Genomic DNA, 17,304 nt, shown 5'->3' on the forward strand with positions numbered 1-17,304 from the left:
TTGCCAACCGAAAAAGGAGCTCTAGGAAGAAATGCAAGCCCTGCTGTTGAAGGGTGCCGTAGAAGAGGTGCCGCTCGAGCAAAGAGGGTCGGGTGGTATTCCCGGTATTTTCTGGTACTCAAGAAGGGGGGAGGTCTCCATCCCATCTTGGACCTTAGGGCTTTGAACACATTGCTGAGGAAGGGCAAATTCAAGATGGTGACGTTGAGAGCGATTCCCCACGCTCCCGAGTTGCAAGACTGGCTGATGTTCATAGATCTTCAGGACGTGTACTTTCAAGTGCTGATCCACCAGGAGCACAGGAAGTTACTGAGATTCCGCATAGGGGACAGGGACAACCAATTCAAGGTGCTCCCCTTTGGGTTCACCTCCGCTCTGAGGGTCTTCACCAAGCTCATGACAGTAGTCGTGGCTCATCTCATGAGATCCGGCGTCCATGTGTTTCCATACCTGGATGACTGCCTGATCTGGGGGAAGTCGGCGCAGCAGGTTTTGTCCCATCTCGGAGATACCTGCTCACTACTCCACAGGCTGGGCTTCTCCTTGAACTTGGGGAAGTCCCACACGACACCAGCACAGAGGCTCAAGATCATCGGAGCAGTCTTGGACACCTCCCCCAGCCCCCCCCCCCCCCTTTGAGGAGAGAGTTGCCAGCGTTGCACAGATGGTCCAGCTTTTCCAGAACCACACCACCTTACCAGCAGCTTCCTTACTCTGCCTCTTAGGTCTCATGGCCTCCTGCATTTTTCTGGTGCTAGAGGCTAGGCGGCAGATGCAATCTTTGCAATGGCTCCTGCGGGGTCACTGGTCTCAGGACTTCGGCACTTTGAGGGATGTTTTCAGAGTGTTCAGGTCTGTGTTCGACGACCTCTCCTGGTGGGCCAGCAGCAGCAACATGCTAGCAGGGGATCCCTACTGGCCTCAGTGGCCCCAGATCAGGGTGGTCATGGATGCGTCCCTGAATGGCTGGGGTGCTAACTTCGAGGATTTGCAGGTGAGCGGCCTTTGGTCGGCGATGGAGACCAGGTGGCACTGCAGGCATTTGCACCTTCTCTTAAGGGGGGAAGCATATCCTGATACTGACAGACAACACAATGGCCATGCACTACCTGAACAAGCAGGGTCGCGTGTGCTCCCTCCCCCTGTGTAGAGAAGCGATGCAGCTGTGGTTCTGGTTACTGGAGAACTAAATCTCCTTCTCTGCAGTTCATCTGGCGGGGACAGAGAATGACTTGGGTGATGCTCTGAGCAGGCAAAGCACAGCCTCATATGAGATGGAAGTCCTGGACGAGGTCTTCTCTCTCTGGGGTTCCCCAGAGATGGGTCTGTTTGTCACAGAGTCCTACAGGAAGTGCAGACAATTTTGCTCAGAATTCCCAGCAAACGGGACGCTAGGGGACACATTCCTACCCTGGATTTGGACTTCCCCTCTCCATTATGACTTCCCTCTGATTCCTGTCATCCTGTGGGTTCTCAGGAGATTGAGGAGGTTTCGAGCATCCTGATCTTGATCGCCCCAGACTGGGCTGGGCGAACCTGGTACTCTGACCTCCTGGGCTGGACCATCTGCCCACCTCTCTGGTTGCCTCATCATCTGGATCTCCTATCCCAGTCGGAAAGTCGGGTTCTCCACCCAAACCCGGAATCCCTCAACCTACGTGCGTGGCTCTTGAGGATGAGATGTGACTGAGACCTCTCTGAGGAGGTACTCGAGGTGCTGCTGGCTACACACATACCGTCAACAAGATCGCTGTACGCGTGCAGGTGGAGAAGAGTGGAAGCATGGTGCAGGGAATGGGAGATTGACCCGATCTCTTGCCCCACCTCTACACTGATGGAGTTCCTTCTGTCACTGGCCTCTTCAGGCCTTCAGGTCACCACAGTCAAAAGATACTTGTCGGATTTGTCTGTGTTCAAAAGGTCTCCAAATCAAGGGTCCTTGATCACGATTGTAGCCCAATTCCTGAAGGGCCTTGTGAATAGGTTTCCACCTACCCCTACTTCCTGATTGGGACCTGAATTTGGTCCTCACATTTCTGATGGCAGCTCTGTTTGAGCGATTACATTCTTGTTCACTGTGGTTGCTAACCTTGAAACCTGCTTTCGTGGTGGCCATTTCAGCCAGGTGGGTCAGCAAGCTGCAGACCCTATCTTGTAAGACTCCTTTCCATCGCTTCTTACATGATGAGAAGGTTTCTCTGAAGGTGAAGCCTGGATTCCTGCCTAGGGTGGTGTCTGAATTCCACCTATTCCAGGCAGTCAATGTTACTGTATTTTATCCGCCTCTGCACCCCTCTGAGGAGGAGCGCTTTCACAAACTGAATCCAAAGAGGGCATTGAGCTTTTATGTACCCAGGACTTGTGAGTACAGGAAAGTCGACCAATTGTTTGTGGCCTTCTACATAGCCAGGAAAGCTTTTGCAGTGTCTAAACAATTCACGGTGGATCGCGCTGCGTATCTCTTAGTGCTATAACAGCACAGGGAAGGAGTTTCCCCCATAGGGCCCATTCCACCAGAAGGGTTAGTACCTCTATGGGGCGCTGCAGAGGGGTGGGAGTACGGGTAAAGACATTTGCCGGACCGCAACCTGTTCTTCACTTCATACATTCACAAAGTATTACAGCTTGGATGTTGTTCGGCGGGCTGACGCTCGCTTTGGAATGGCAGTGTTGCAGAATCTTCTGCTGTGAAACATTTCATCCTGCCTCCAACTCTATTACTGCTTTGGGAATCTATCTGATGGAGATTCTGCGGGAGAAAGGCAATCCATTGAAGGAGAAATTACTAGCCGTAATGTTCTTTCTATGGATTGTTCTCCCGCAGATTCCTCATCACACCCCTCCCATCCATCCTCGTTATGGACGCGTCTGCAAGCAGTGTCTGTCCTTCTCCTGAGAGGAAAGAGTTAACAATGTTTCTAGGGTCTGTGAGAAATGTGAGGGTATGCTATCCACTCCTGTACGCGTTTCCTCTTGTACCAGTCATTCCTCATGTGATCCGGAAATCCATGATCCTAATTGCTTCGAATTGGGCCAGGAGGACGTGGTACCCGGACCTTCTGGACATGTCCATCTGTCCTCCCAACGCATCTTTCAGAAAGAGAGGACCTTCTCTTGCGAAAGGAGGGTCAGGGTTCTCCATCCAGAGGTCAAGACTCTTAACCTTCATGCATGGTTTCTCTCACAAAGGTCAGGCCTAGTGTCAGGAGTTGAGTCCGTACTGTACTCTGTACTGTTAATGGAGTCTAATTCCCCCTCCTCCTCCTCCTCCTCCTCCTCACCTGAAGCAACAGCAGTGTCCTTACTCTCTTTCCTTTTTCTTTTTGTCTTTGTGTCTTCGGTCGAAGAGAAAGGGTCTCCCTCGGTTGGAAGCCACTCTGCAGCCTATCATATGACGGCACGCAGAAGGGGCCCCTTTCCATAGGAGCCCAGACAAGAGGAAAAAGCCTGCAGGCAGATAAAACCTCTTGAGGATGGTAGACTCGAGGACAGCAGGGGTATGTATGTTGAATCAGTCCGGTCTCCAAAATGAAGCAGAAAGAATAGGTGACAGCTCCGGTGGATGAAGTCTCTGGAATACGAGTTCTTGCAGGTAAGTAGAAGGGTCCAAGGAAGCCTCCGTAAAGGGGAAGGTGCCCCGGTAGAAATCTCCGGTGGAAGGCAGGTCAAAAGGAGCAGGGAAAGAACCCCAGCGCTGGAAAAGACACAGAAACAGGAAGAAAAGATGAGGAACGGGAAAGTACGAGAGTAAAGGGAAAAAGTAAACAGCTGAGGAAAGCCAGGAGAGTAGCGAACGGGAAAAATAAAGGGGCCGCAATGAGAAGAGAAGACGGAAGGCAAGAAAAGAGAAAATACACCCAGCAGTGGGTGACAGAAGCGGACTATGGGGAAAATAGCAGCGAAGCGTCAGACTCACGAAGAAAATGAAGTGAGTTGCAACGCAACGCCAGGCAGGAAAGGGAGGAGCTAAAAGTGGGACGTGGATAGAAAGACTAGACCCGCACCCGAACCAGGAAGGAAAAAGAAAACCTACCGGCGATACAATTGCCTGTGAGGCCAGAGACGCCAGGTAACGTGGCGCGTGACAGTTTCTGAGAGGTTGAGATGCAAGGATTGGGACCTGTCGAATGATGTAATGGAGATCTTGCTTTTGGCCAGAAGGCCAGCAATGAAATCTTTGTACCACTGCCGTTGGAACAAGTTAAGCAGATGGTGCAGGGACAAGAATGTGGATCCCTTTCTATGTGAGACACCTATTGTGCTTTCTTTATTACATTTGGCGACTCTGGGGCTCCAGATTTGAATAATTAAAGGTTGCCTGGCAGCGCTATTTTCAAGCGCTCTTCCAAGGAGGACTCATATTTTAAAATCCCTCTGACTGTTCAATTCCTAAAGGGTCCTACAGACGTATTTCCACAAGTCCCATTCAAAGTCCCTGTATGGGATCTTAACCTGGTGTTAAATAATTATTTTTTTTAAACCTTATTTATTCAACGGTCATGTATTCATCACATACATATACATTTACAAACACACAGTGCATGGCATATTCTCATTCATATAATTGCTGTTACGTTTACGAGGCTGCAACATCAGTGGCCACAGTACTTTCGGTTTCAGAGTTCATTTAGCGGAGATACAGTCTGAATGGAGCCCAGATGTGCTTAGGGCGGGACATAGAAGATACAGAGAAAATACATTTTTCTTCGCACTCATTTACATATGTTAGTTCGCACAGCCAATCCTCAAACTTTAGAGCATTTTTCGACATCCAACATTTTAAGATACACTTTTTCCCAACTGAACAGTCTCCTAGTACTCTGTGCGGCTTTCCCGATATCCCCAAACAGATATTTATGTGGGGAGAGCGAAGATGGGATTTCCACTGTACCCTCAATGGCCTCGGCAACTCTACCCCAAAATGTCAAGACCGGGGGACATACCCAATACATGTAGAAGGCATCCGCCTGTGGTCAAACGCATTTCAGGCATTTGCCCTTGCAACCTGGAACAAACCTGGCCATTCTGGCGGGGGTGTGGGGCTGTATAATTTAACTGGTTCAGAACCTTATACTGGATCAGTCGTAGCCCAGCATTCAGACATATAGATTTGGTTAATAGACAATATCTACTCCATTTCTCGTCCCCTATTGTGAGTCCCCCTTTTTTTTCCTATTTCCCCTTGACAGTATTATGCGTGGGCAGGTGTGTTTGTATCAATTTATATAGCCTAGACATTCTGCATTTCATGCCATCATTTGATACCAAAGCATTGATACAGCTATGTGACTCTGCCAAAAATGATGGCCATCTCTTACCGAAGGCAGCTTGCATTTGGTTAAATTGAAGTACTATCAGTTGGCCTCCCCCCCAAGGTATCTATACATTCATTTTGGGACACAAATCGTCTCTCTGGGTACATGTCGCAATCTTCCTTTGCCCTAGGTGATCCCAGGATCTGTGTAGCATTTTGTCAAATGTGGGGAAAATGCCCGGATATGCACATAGTGGACTCTCCCGGCTGTAGGGAACCACTAAACGAATTTACCTGAACATTCTTGATCATGCCTCAACGGTTGTTCTCACAGGGTCAAAGACGCAAGAGTCGTTGTACCTATCATTAAATATGAATCTTAGTCGGGGATGCCCCATATTTCTCTAAGGGTATATGTTCAACTGTGTCCCCGCCACTGTACCAGTATCCTGCCAATTGAGCCTGCGATGTCAGATAACATAATTCAAAATCAGGTGCTGCTAAGCCTCCCTGTTCATATGGTTCAGACAGTTTTTGCCAGCTGATTCTCGCCGCCCCGGGACCCCAGACAAACGAAGAGGCTAGTGAGTTTAATGTGGGAAAAAACGCTTGTCCAGGCCATGAGGGGACGTTGCCAAACAAATACAGTAACTTCGGTAGCACCACCATCTTCAATAGGGCCACCCGACCGTACAATGAGATTGGGAGCCAAGCCCATACCTTTAGCTTGCTGGCTAATTGTTGCAAGTAGGAATCATGGTTTTCCCTATATAGCGAGTGACGGTTAGTCGATACCATGATACCCAAGTACTTAAAGTGAACCCAGAGATCACCTGAACCTCATGGACTGCAGGGTCTGAGCAGTGGCTGGCATGATGGGAAACAATTCTGATTTTGCATAATTTATTTTGTACTCAGAGTATCTAGGGAAAAAAACGCATGAATATCCTCCATAATTGGAGCTAGATTTACTTCAGGGTCTCGCACGTGTAGCAGAGTATCGTCTGCATACAGAGCGATTATCTCTGGGGGTCTGTTTATTCTAATTCCTCTGTGGCTGTGCTTTTGTCTGACCAGTGCCACCATTGGCTCGATTGTGAGGGCAAACAATAGCGGGGAGAATGGGCAACCCTGCGTGGTACCCCTTCCAAGGGAAAAGAGAGCGTACAGAGTATGATTAGTTAGGACTTTTGCCCCTGGGCTAGAGTACAACAACCGGACAGAGCTCCAAAAGTATGGGCCCACCCCGAAACACTGCAGCACCGAGAATAGATAGCTCCATGAGACGTAATCAAAGACCTTCCAGTGCGGCCACCACTGCTCCACCACTGCTCTCGCCTGGGGGGTTCACCTGCACCATCACAAAGAACAGGCGCCTCAGATTCAGGACCGCAGACCTGGAGGGTATGAATCCCGACTGGTCTGGATGCACCATCTCGGACATAACAATGAGAAGTCTAGTAGCAAGAGCTTGCCTCTAAATGGTGGACTGGGGCAGTCAGGTTGATATCCCTAGTCCCTACATTATGCATTTGAGCGGTTAATATATTTTCTTCTTGGCGAGTGAAGCAAATTTCATCAACGGCCTGAAGATCGGCTGTGTGATTTACAACCCCCATTTGATTATCCTCTAAAGGGTCTATGGCCGGAGGCAAAGCAATAATAGTGTCTTCAGTAGCTGCCATATCTTGTTTGTCATCCATTGTGTCATCAATAGTCAAATGGCTCCGGAGTCCCTTTCGCAGCATTCTAGGGGAGAATAGTCCACAGGGAGAAGGTACAGAAAAGTGAATCCCAACAAGATAAGGGTGCCAAGGATGGGCAGGGCTGGCCCACTAACCAAACAAAAACAATCTCATCGAGATAAAAGATTCACTAAATCAAAAACAAGGAAAAAAGAGAGCAAGAGCCAAATCCCGCTCTTTTCCTTTTTTTCTTTCCCTTTTTTAAATGATAACAAATTCATAAATGTACGGTTTGTAGGTGTAATAAGGAAGATGACTCATGGATCCATTCAATACCTTTCAAGGTACCTTCTTAACCTTTTGGTTTCTTTCACAACCAGGCCCAGTATACATTTCCAGCTTCCCTCTGTTCTTACCCTTTTTATTAGACTTGGTTTACTCACCTGCCAAGAGCTACTTTCTCTTTCCAAACACTGTGATGAGGAAGAGCACTGTTGTCAGTGTACACAGGAGCTCCAGACTTCCTGATAGGGGTCCCAAATTCTCTTTCTGGGATTTGCTCTCCCCACCCGGTCTGCCACTAATCCCTCTGAATTGAGGAGTGCTTTTCACCTGAGGAATATATTCTCCTCCGTTGTACCATATACTAGGCTTGGTTGCTGACGTCTTTTCTTGTTGCAGTGCTCTGTTTTATAAGTGCCGGTTGGCGGCGCTTCCAGGCAACTGAATTGTTTGAAAAGAGTCTTTGCTGTGTTTCTCCAATTCTCTTGTCAGCGGTTTGCCTTTCCCCCACGGGAGTCTGAGACTGTGCTGGTTGTTAGGTTTGGACGTTGCACCTGACATTGTCGGCACCTTCACTCCAACGGGTTCTCGTAGGGAATGCCTTCTGTGTTTTCCCAGCGGTCTCCCGTTTCTTCTACTGGCTGCAGGGTGGCCAGAATCCCTCTTGTGTTCTCTCTCTGCATGTATGCCACTACTGCTTCTCCAACTTGGACTGTTTCTCTCTCAAAACTCTAGTGACATATCTGTTTTCATTTTGTATTCCCAATTCAGTTTCAGTGAATGTAAAAAGACTAGAACGTTGGATATGCTTTTCTGTGTGATCCTTTTTACTATTCCTAATCCCAGTACTATTCACCCAAGTTCCTGGTGTGATCTTACACAAGTACATGGATGTATTCATCCAATGAGTATTTAGCATAGGTGTAGAAATGGGAACTTATTTGTAACTTCTTCGTTTGGGTATGGGGGCGGGATTTTCTCTCTTGACACAAGGGACGAGACCCTCTAACTCATGTCACAACGAAATGTATCAACAGTTTTGCAAGGTCAGGCCAAACTCTTTGGGCCAATGGCAATATGTTTTACCAAACTGCAGTATATGAATTGGTTTTATAAAGGCCAGGCATCTCTGTTCTTGGCCCTCTGTCTTCCCGACCAACAGCCTGTTGGATGATCATGCTTCAGGTGCACAACACCTACTAGGGACTTGTGGCATCAGTGTCCTTGTTTGCTTTTGTAGGGACAGCCAGACATTCAGGCGGGCTCCCAGTGGTAAACCAGCTCCTCGCCCTTCTTGTGACTCAGGTCTAAGACCCTAGGACCACAGTCACCACCATATTGAACAGAGAAGCATCTCAAAGGCTGCAGAGCAGCAGGTTTCTCCATGGGGCACATTGCAGCATGTATTTTCCTAAACCTGCAGGATGGACCATCTCTGTGAATGAACAGCTATACAATAAACTTAACATGCTCACTGCTTGGGATAACACCATCTGACATTATTAGCATACATAATTATAAATCTGCTAGTCAACACCATAAATTGCTCTTGCAACCTACCCAACTACATGTGTAGTCCATCATCTGAGTCCTTCTACCTTCTCTAGTACCCAATCCAGCTGAATGTTTGGATTACGTTCATGTCTCCCTACACTCCTAGCATTGGACTGCTAATCTTGTTCTAGTCATAGCTCTTTGCCACCACCTCTCAGTTGTAGAGTCTGGGCTCTGTCTTCTATGGTCTTCTTCTGTTACTTATTCTGGCATACTGACACTTTGTGTTGGAAACAATGATCCGTGTGTTGTTTAGGCTGTCTCTATCCAATTTCCGAATCTGATCTGCTTTAAGGCTACTGGCTGGACTCCGAGGTGCTGCTGTCTGTGCAGAAGAGAAGCGAATGAGGACAGCTGAGCAGCACCAGTTTGGAAACTGCAGAAGTGGGTAGATACTGAGAAGAAACCCAACTGCTGCAGACCTCAGAAACACCAAAGGTGACTACATAGGAGCGATGCACTTAAACACCCAGTGCAGCCACATCAGCTTATGAAAGACAGAAATGTAACTGGCAATTAACTACTTGCAACATACTTTTTATGCTAGTGAAGATTATACTTTCAAAACAAGGTTTATAATGCAAATAATAATCCACTTGAATGTTTAATTTCAGTGGAATACAACCAACATGCTTTCTTGCGCTATTTGGGCTTTACAGTTCTCTATCAGCTTCAAATAGAAATATAGATTGGAACAAGATATCTATCCTTAACAAAATCTTGAATCATCCAAAAAAAAAACTATATGTCAACTGAAATGTTATTAAACACCTCCCAGGTTGTATCTAAGTTTGTAATGCATTGTGAGACCATTTTGGATCAACTTAATTCTGGGAGGCTAACATGGGAGAATCAAGTTTTAATATAAAATAAATTGAGCAGTGATTGACATATCCAGCATACCCACATTTCCAGACGTAAACTTTTAAAGGAATATTGTAACCCTAATAGAACCCTGGGATCACTACTTAAATACATTCTCCACTTGCCGGGTAGAAAAAAAGTGTGATATCTATATGCGCTTCCACTTTAAATTGTTGAGCTTACTGGACAGGTCATGTCCAATTACAGGTATTACACAAGATGAACATCATTGTTGATTATGAAAGTTCATGGAAGATGAGATTCTTAAGCATTTGATACTTGTGTGCAATGTAACTTTAGATTGGAGATTTCTCTTAATTGGGAAATGTGTGCGCAATATTAGTGTGGTAAACACAGAGTTGCTGTGGTCACAGTTAATGGAGGGGGACCTCCCTTCTCTGACGATAGCACTAATTTGTTTTCCGAACATGGTTCACGAATTGTTAGGTGAAAACTGCTATGACGGTTAATTTTAGATATTAATATCATGAACAAAGTGGAATGTTTTAATATTTCAATACATTTTTTTTAAATCTCTTTACATTTTTTTTAAATCTCTTTACTTGTATGAATTATTTTTGTATGAATGTTTTCATTTAATTGTGAAAGGTTTTAAACTGTATCACAAAAAACAAATAGAAATGTTTGAGTGCTGACGGTCTTTGATTCAAACTCTGAGCATAAAAACATTGCGTACAATGTATAGCAGGGAGGACCTTCAAGCTCTTTCAATCATGCTGGAAAACAAATAGTGTTTGTTTAAAAGTTTTTAAGAGACTCCAAAGGAGAATGTCAACTAATAACATTTTTTTTGCTGTTTCCTAGCTTTTATCGCTACGTTCTTGAGCCTGAAATCTCTTTTGCATCAGACGACAGTTTTGCTCCTGGCCCTATTGCGAAGTTTCTGGATATGCCTCATTCTCCGCTTTTTACACTGAACCTGATCACTCCGGACAGCTGGATGGTTGAGTCTGTCCGCACTCCATACGATCTGGATAACATTTACCTGGAAGAGGTATCAATCTGCACCAAAACATTTTTAGAACATGTTTTACATTTTAGAGTATCTAGTTTATCTGTCCTTTTCAGCTGTTTTAGCTATTCATTTAGAAGTGTGGGCCTGCCATTATATTGGCCACTAGAGCCACATTATTTTTCCGCAGTGAATAAATGTGACTTGCTTTCTTGTCAAATTGTATAGCAAAACATGTAACACGTCTTTGCCAATCAGTTGTTGCTGCTCACTGTATTTGTTGGGACTTTTACTTTTGATATGTATACATTAATCTCCATGATGGGATGCTCATTGAATTTGCAAACTCTCTGCCTTGGGTCAGGACAAATCATTTTTTATCATCGCGCATAACCTTGCTTTTCTAAAACTAGAATTAAAAATCATTTTGCAAAATATGAAGCCTTCTGAAACGAGACCTGTTCAGTCAGTTTTCAGGGTTCCTGCATAACACTCATAGTAACCGCAACCACTGGAACAGTAATAGGCAGTTTAAATCATGTTCTTCCCCAATCTTGCACCCTAGTGGCGATTGCAGTCAATTCTTTTTACCATTCTCGTGAGAAAAGAACTGGGAACACACTCTCAGCTTTTTTTTGAGGTGTAAAACTTTTTTAAATTAGAATTTTAGCTTTCACTTGACATTTTTCACTGTGGGCCACCCAGGGTAGCATTGCTTTAACACTTTTTTTTTACTTCAGCCTTTCTTCTGTTCTGAATACACTGTCACTTTTTGTCAAATATTCCTCCTGTGGGGACAAGAATTCTAAAAAATATGCTCATGCCTTATGCATTCCTAATTTCCCTGACAACCGAAGTGTTCTTGAGTCCCACATTTGCAGAACAATTTCACATTGTAGTGTTGGGAAAGAATTTCTTTTTGCTGCTTTCCTCCTGTAAACTTAAATGGGTTATCGTATCTTTTTCTGTTCACTGCTTCCTGGCCTGCCTTTAGGTAGCAAATAACGCCCTTAGCTTTACTTCCCTTGCTTTTTTGCTCACTTTTATGGGGAAACTGATCAGTCCATAAAATTACCAGTACTGGGAAACCCGATCTCCCTTTGTGGAATTCCTGTTACTTTTACACTGCACAAATCAACTTAAAGTGGAAGACGGTTAAGATACACACACTAATACATTATCTGGTCCCATTGCACCTCCTTTACATAAGTGTGTGGTGATTGATGAAAATCAATTTGTCACTTTAATTTGACAATCTTTATATTTAAAAGGCATTAGATCAGATAGAACACATATGGTCTGTTCACATATTCACTATATTTATCGTCTTCATAAAATTAGCTATTTGTTAGCATCCTATTTACACATGTATTTCTTTTTAGTTCACTTATTATGAGTCATCGTGTTTCGAGCGTAGCACTTCATCAGGGTTCTCATACATCACAGGAGTATTAATATTGGGTTTATTACAATTCTGTATCTGGATAAGGTTACTTAGTAATAGTAAGCACAAAAGTGATGGGATGGAAGGTTTTGAATAAATCTGAACCACTAGCATTGCTCTGGGCAACATTCCACACCACCGTTTTTTAGCCTGCCTGCGCCATTGCAAAAGGAGTCCAGCCATATGCAAATCAGTCAGGTACTGCCACCAATGGTAGCAGCCCAGCCCGAACTGCTAGGCCAGGTCCTCTCTGCACAGAAACACAAGCAACCCCAGGCATGTTTTGGCCTTGTTGGGCCTCCTCAGTGAGGTGCAGCTTGGTACCCTATGGCGCAGCGAGCAAGGGACCCACGTCTGGGCATACCCTCTCTCACATAGGGAGACAAACATTAAGCACAAAAGTGATGGGTGGAAGGTTTTGAATAAATCTGAACCACTGGCATTGCTCTGGGCAACATTCCACACCACCGTTTTTTAGCCCGCCTGCGCCATTGCAAAAGGAGTCCAGCCATATGCAAATCAGTCAAGTACTGCCACCAATGGTAGCAGCCCAGCCCGAACTGCTAGGCCAGGTCCTCTCTGCACGGAAACACAAGCAACCCCAGACATGTTTCGGCCTTGTTGGGCCTCCTCAGTGAGGTGCAGCTTGGTACCCTATGGCGCAGCGAGCAAGGGACCCACGTCTGGGCATACCCTCTCTCACATAGGGAGACAAACAGTAAGCACAAAAGTGATGGGTGGAAGGTTTTGAATAAATCTGAACCACTGGCATTGCTCTGGGCAACCTTCCACACCACCGTTTTTTTAGCCCCTCTGCGCCATTGCAAAACGGGTCCAGCCATATGCAAATCAGTCAGTTACTGCCACCAATGGTAACAGCCCAGCCCAAACTGCTAGGCCAGGTCCTCTCTGAACGGAAACACAAGCAACCCCAGACATGTTTCGGCCTTGTTGGGCCTCCTCAGTGAGGTGCAGCTTGGTACCCTATGGCGCAGTGAGCAAGGGACCCACATCTGGGCATACCCTCTCTCACATAGGGAGGCAAACAGTAAGAAGTAAGTCTTGTGTACGGATGATAACTATTTCGCAGATCCTCCAGGCTCTGGAGCTGCAGGATTGGCTGGCGCCATTGGATCTTCAGGATGTTTACTTCCATGTGCTGATACATGTCAAGCACAGGAAGTACATGGAAATTCATGATTAGTAGTGTGCATTACCAGTTCAAAGTACTGTCCCACACTGATGGTCTTCACCAAGCTGTTGTTGTGGTGGCAGCCAGTCTAAGAAGGGAGGAACTTCATGTTTTTCCTTACTTGGACTACTGGCTCATCAGAGCCCAGTCAAAAGAGCAAAGCCAGTATCACCTACACTGTTTCTGTCACTTGCTGGACAAACTGGGCTTCTCCCTCAACTTGAAGTAGTCCCAGATGACATCTTCATAAATGATCGTTATTTGGAGCGGTCCTGGACCCATCCAAGGGGAAAGTGGTTCAGCCCAAGGCCAGAGATTCCAACATCCAGCAGATGGTCTCCACATTTCATAACGCCCAAGCTTTGCTGGTCCTCTACTTTCTGAGGTGTCTTAGTCTCATGACATCCTGCATTTTTCGGTTATAGGTGAAAGGATCGTAAAAAAGGGTTGAATGACAAAAGGGTCGAGTCAATTCGACCGAAAAAAAGGATCACAATTTTTTTTGTTTTTTGGGGGGGTCCCCCTCCCACCCCCAAACCCCTGTTTTTGGGGTAAAAAAACCCTTTTAAAGCTACACTAGAGCAAAAATATATATATATATTTCTGAGGCTTGTGGAATCTGCTTAGATCACATGCTGTGCATAGGCCGACATCTAGTGGAAGCTGCGGAGTATTACAGTTTGTTTTTCGAAAGTCGAAAATGGGCGTCGACACAGGCGTGCCAGTAATACTATCCCTAGTGTGACGTCCACTGTACCCAAGATCCCTCACGCGTGTAGGATCCTCAGATTGTTTTTTTCCGCCATACTGGTCGGAAGCATCTTGCGGAGTTCCCTGGCCTTAGCCATACTTTTGCTGTTATTATAATTTTAATTCTTATTCATTCCCTTCCCCACCCCAACGTCGACCCTCAACCTCGACGACGGCTGGAGAAGTCATCGACCGTCGACTGCTGCACGACGGATCTGGGCCTCGGTAGGCCGCTGGCCTCGGCCCGGGCCTAGTAGGCCGCTGGCCTCGGCCCTTACAAGTAGGGAGAGTGGGGGGTGGTACATACTCTTCACTCTTGATATATAGTTACATTTATATATATTCCTACACTTAGCAGCCCGCTGCCTTAAGGTGCGTATGGAGGGTACCCCTTTTCAATTCTGCCCCAAGTGCAATCGCAAATACCCTTGGGTCGACAGGCACGCCACGTGCAATCTCTGCTTGCCGAGGGATCACCCCGAAGCGAACTGCAGAGCGTGTAGTAGGTTTAAACCTAAGACACTTAAGGACCGTTCGACAAAGCGTTGGGCCCACCACGCCAGGCAGGAGGCCATGGCAGCGGAGGGCGCCTTCAGCGATGGCAGCGACGCCGTACTTTCGGACGGCGAGGGCATTACGGCGTCGAAAGACAGCCGACGAGCGCAGGTCCCCGACCTCGGAAGGTCGTCCGGCAAGGCGGCTATGGGGAAGACCCCCGGCGACGCAAGCGCTACACACCTAACACACACTAAACACACTAAGACCAACCGGACCTCGACGACGTCGACTTCCCGGAAAGAGGCACAAAAAGAACGGTCCGACTCGGTGTCCTCTGGGCGCTCTCGATCGAGATCGCCTCACGACGCAAGGCAATCATCCACTCTTGCCAAGAGTGCCTCGCTACACACACTAACGGAAGTTCGATCGTCGGGAGACGAAGACGACTTCCACCCCCAGGCCGCGCTCCAAGATACCGAGACCGCGGTTAACATCAGTGAGGCCCCACACCCGAAGCACACAGATACCTCTCCAGACCCTCGACGCCAGGCGTCGAAAGTCTCTGGGGCCCCCAAGGGACAGGGAAAACATTTTTCCACGCACGGAGAAGGGGGGAAACAGCGGAAAGCACAGCCTTCCACCCCTGTAAAGCCTAAGCAGACAAGCAAACACAAGTCTACCCTTGAAAATAAATCACCTGCTAAAGTAATACCCTGTTCCAGGGAATGGTCCAGTGAAGACATAGACAGGGTTATGTCTAGGATGTCTTCCTTGGCTGATTTTTATGATAAGAACCCAGAACACTTTCTTTCATATAACCCTCAAGGGGCCACACCCTCAGGCTCCTCCGATCCTATCCCGCTAAGTAAAGAGCCCCGGGTCGAAAGACCTGAACCCTTCAAGGTTCAGCCTTACTCCACTCCATATTCTACTCCACTCCCCAGTTATCAGGGACAAGTTTTCCCTGAAGAGGACCAGGAGTTTGCATTTATGGAAGAACAAACCGGGACAGATTACTATGCAGAGGATGAGGACCTGGAGGAGGGAGAAGATGAGCAGGAAATTTACAGAGTAGATTCCCCAGTACAAAGCGAAGCCCCAGTTACTGACTCTCCAGTTGATAACCAGCCCCTCCTTAACGAGGTTCTCGCTCGAGCAGCGGAACACTTCCACATCGACACCCACGGTGTACAGGAGGAAAGGGACTTCGCGGAGGAGTTTGTAGGAGAGAGAAGACCGGTCGCTCAGACCATCCCTATCCTCAAATCCATCCAACGAAGAATAGATCCTTCCCTGGTGAATCCTAACCTCACCAGAGCTGTCAACCCCAGAATTGAAAAGATTTTCCGGGCAGCCCAGTCTGACCCTCTGTATATAAAGGGACATCTTAAACCAGATTCCCTAGTGGTGACCAACACTAGAAAGAGGGCTGGCACGCCCTTATCTTCATCAGAAGCTCCTCCCGACAAGGAGAGCAAAAAACTTTACGGGTTTGGCAGAAAGGTAGCCTCAACGTCCGCCTACCAAGCAAGGATTGCGAATTCCACCACCCTGTTGGCTAGTTACAATTGCCATCAATGGGAAGAAGTCGCGGCGCTCATTGCCTCTGCTCCAGAACCGTTAAAGGGCCAGCTGGCTCGGATCTCGGCAGAGGGGAGAGCCGTGTCTGGTTGCATTTTAAAAGCAACTTTCGACGCCGCTGACAACGCAGGGAGATTGATAGCAGAAGGTACTGTTATCAAGAGACATGCGTGGTTACGGCAGTCGGGATTCAAGACAGAAACCCAGGCTTCTTTAATAGACAAGCCAGTGGAACCCGACCTATTGTTTGGGAAAGCGGTCGAAGACGCACTTAAAAATGCCAAAGATGAATATGAGACTCTCAAATCCCTTGGCCAGCTTACCAACAAACCCCCTAAACAGAGGGGGAACAATAATTTTCGTCGCCCACGCGGCCAAAATTCACAAAGAGGCAACTATGCCCAGGGACAAGGTACACAATGGAATAACAACCAGCAGTCTACCCAGAGTTACGGCAGGGGTAACAAGAGAGGTCGTGGAAGAGGCAGAGGCAGCCCCAACAAGGGCGGGGGCACGCCTCCACCAAAACAGTGACGCTCAGTTCAGGGTCCCTTGCCACGCAACCCCAGTAGGGGGACGCATTTCCACCTTCACCCAGGCTTGGGAAGGGATCACCTCAGACAGATGGGTGCTGTCAACAGTATCCGCAGGATATTGTATAGAACTACTGCAGCGTCCCCGGAATCATCCTCCACGACAAAGAGTGCACTCCCTAGAGCATCAAAGGATCCTTCTCGAGGAGATCGCCATTCTGCTAGAAAAGGACGCGATAGAACTCGTCCCAGGACACCAGGTAAACAAGGGTATCTATTCAACTTACTTCCTTGTGCCAAAGAAAGATTTGACAATGCGCCCAGTATTGGACTTACGGCCTGCCAACAAATATGTCAAGCCCCAAAAATTCCGTATGACCACGCTACAAGAGGTAATCCCCCTCCTAAAAAAGGGGGATTACATGGCAACCTTGGATATGAAAGATGCTTATTTTCATATTTCCATGCTCCCAGCGCACAAAAAGTACTTGCGCTTCAAGGTGGACAGTCGCCACTACCAATTCAAGGTACTGCCCTTCGGGATAGCTTCAGCACCAAGGGTATTCACCAAGGTACTGGCGGTGGCGGCTGCACACCTACGCAGGGAAGCAATCCCGGTGTACCCTTATCTGGACGACTGGCTCATAACGGGGGAAACCCCAGGAATTTGCAGGTCAAACATTCAGAGGACTAT

The 17,304-nt window shown here is 47.1% G+C and overlaps 1 protein-coding gene across 3 annotated transcripts in view; it reads left to right on the forward strand.

Moving 5' to 3' along the window:
• The window catches only part of UGGT1 (UDP-glucose glycoprotein glucosyltransferase 1), a 2,047,742-nt gene that overhangs the window by 1,569,686 nt on the left and 460,752 nt on the right, over window positions 1–17,304 (forward strand). For all 3 annotated transcript variants that reach the window (XM_069617855.1, XM_069617854.1, XM_069617856.1), the window contains one exon: window positions 10,465–10,654. In XM_069617855.1, coding sequence (XP_069473956.1) covers window positions 10,465–10,654 — 190 coding nt within the window. The remainder of the gene's footprint in view (window positions 1–10,464; window positions 10,655–17,304) is intronic.

This window comes from Ambystoma mexicanum, chromosome 10 (assembly GCF_040938575.1).
Source record: "Ambystoma mexicanum isolate Mex_15411 chromosome 10, UKY_AmexF1_1, whole genome shotgun sequence".
NCBI classification, from domain to species: Eukaryota; Metazoa; Chordata; class Amphibia; order Caudata; family Ambystomatidae; genus Ambystoma; species Ambystoma mexicanum.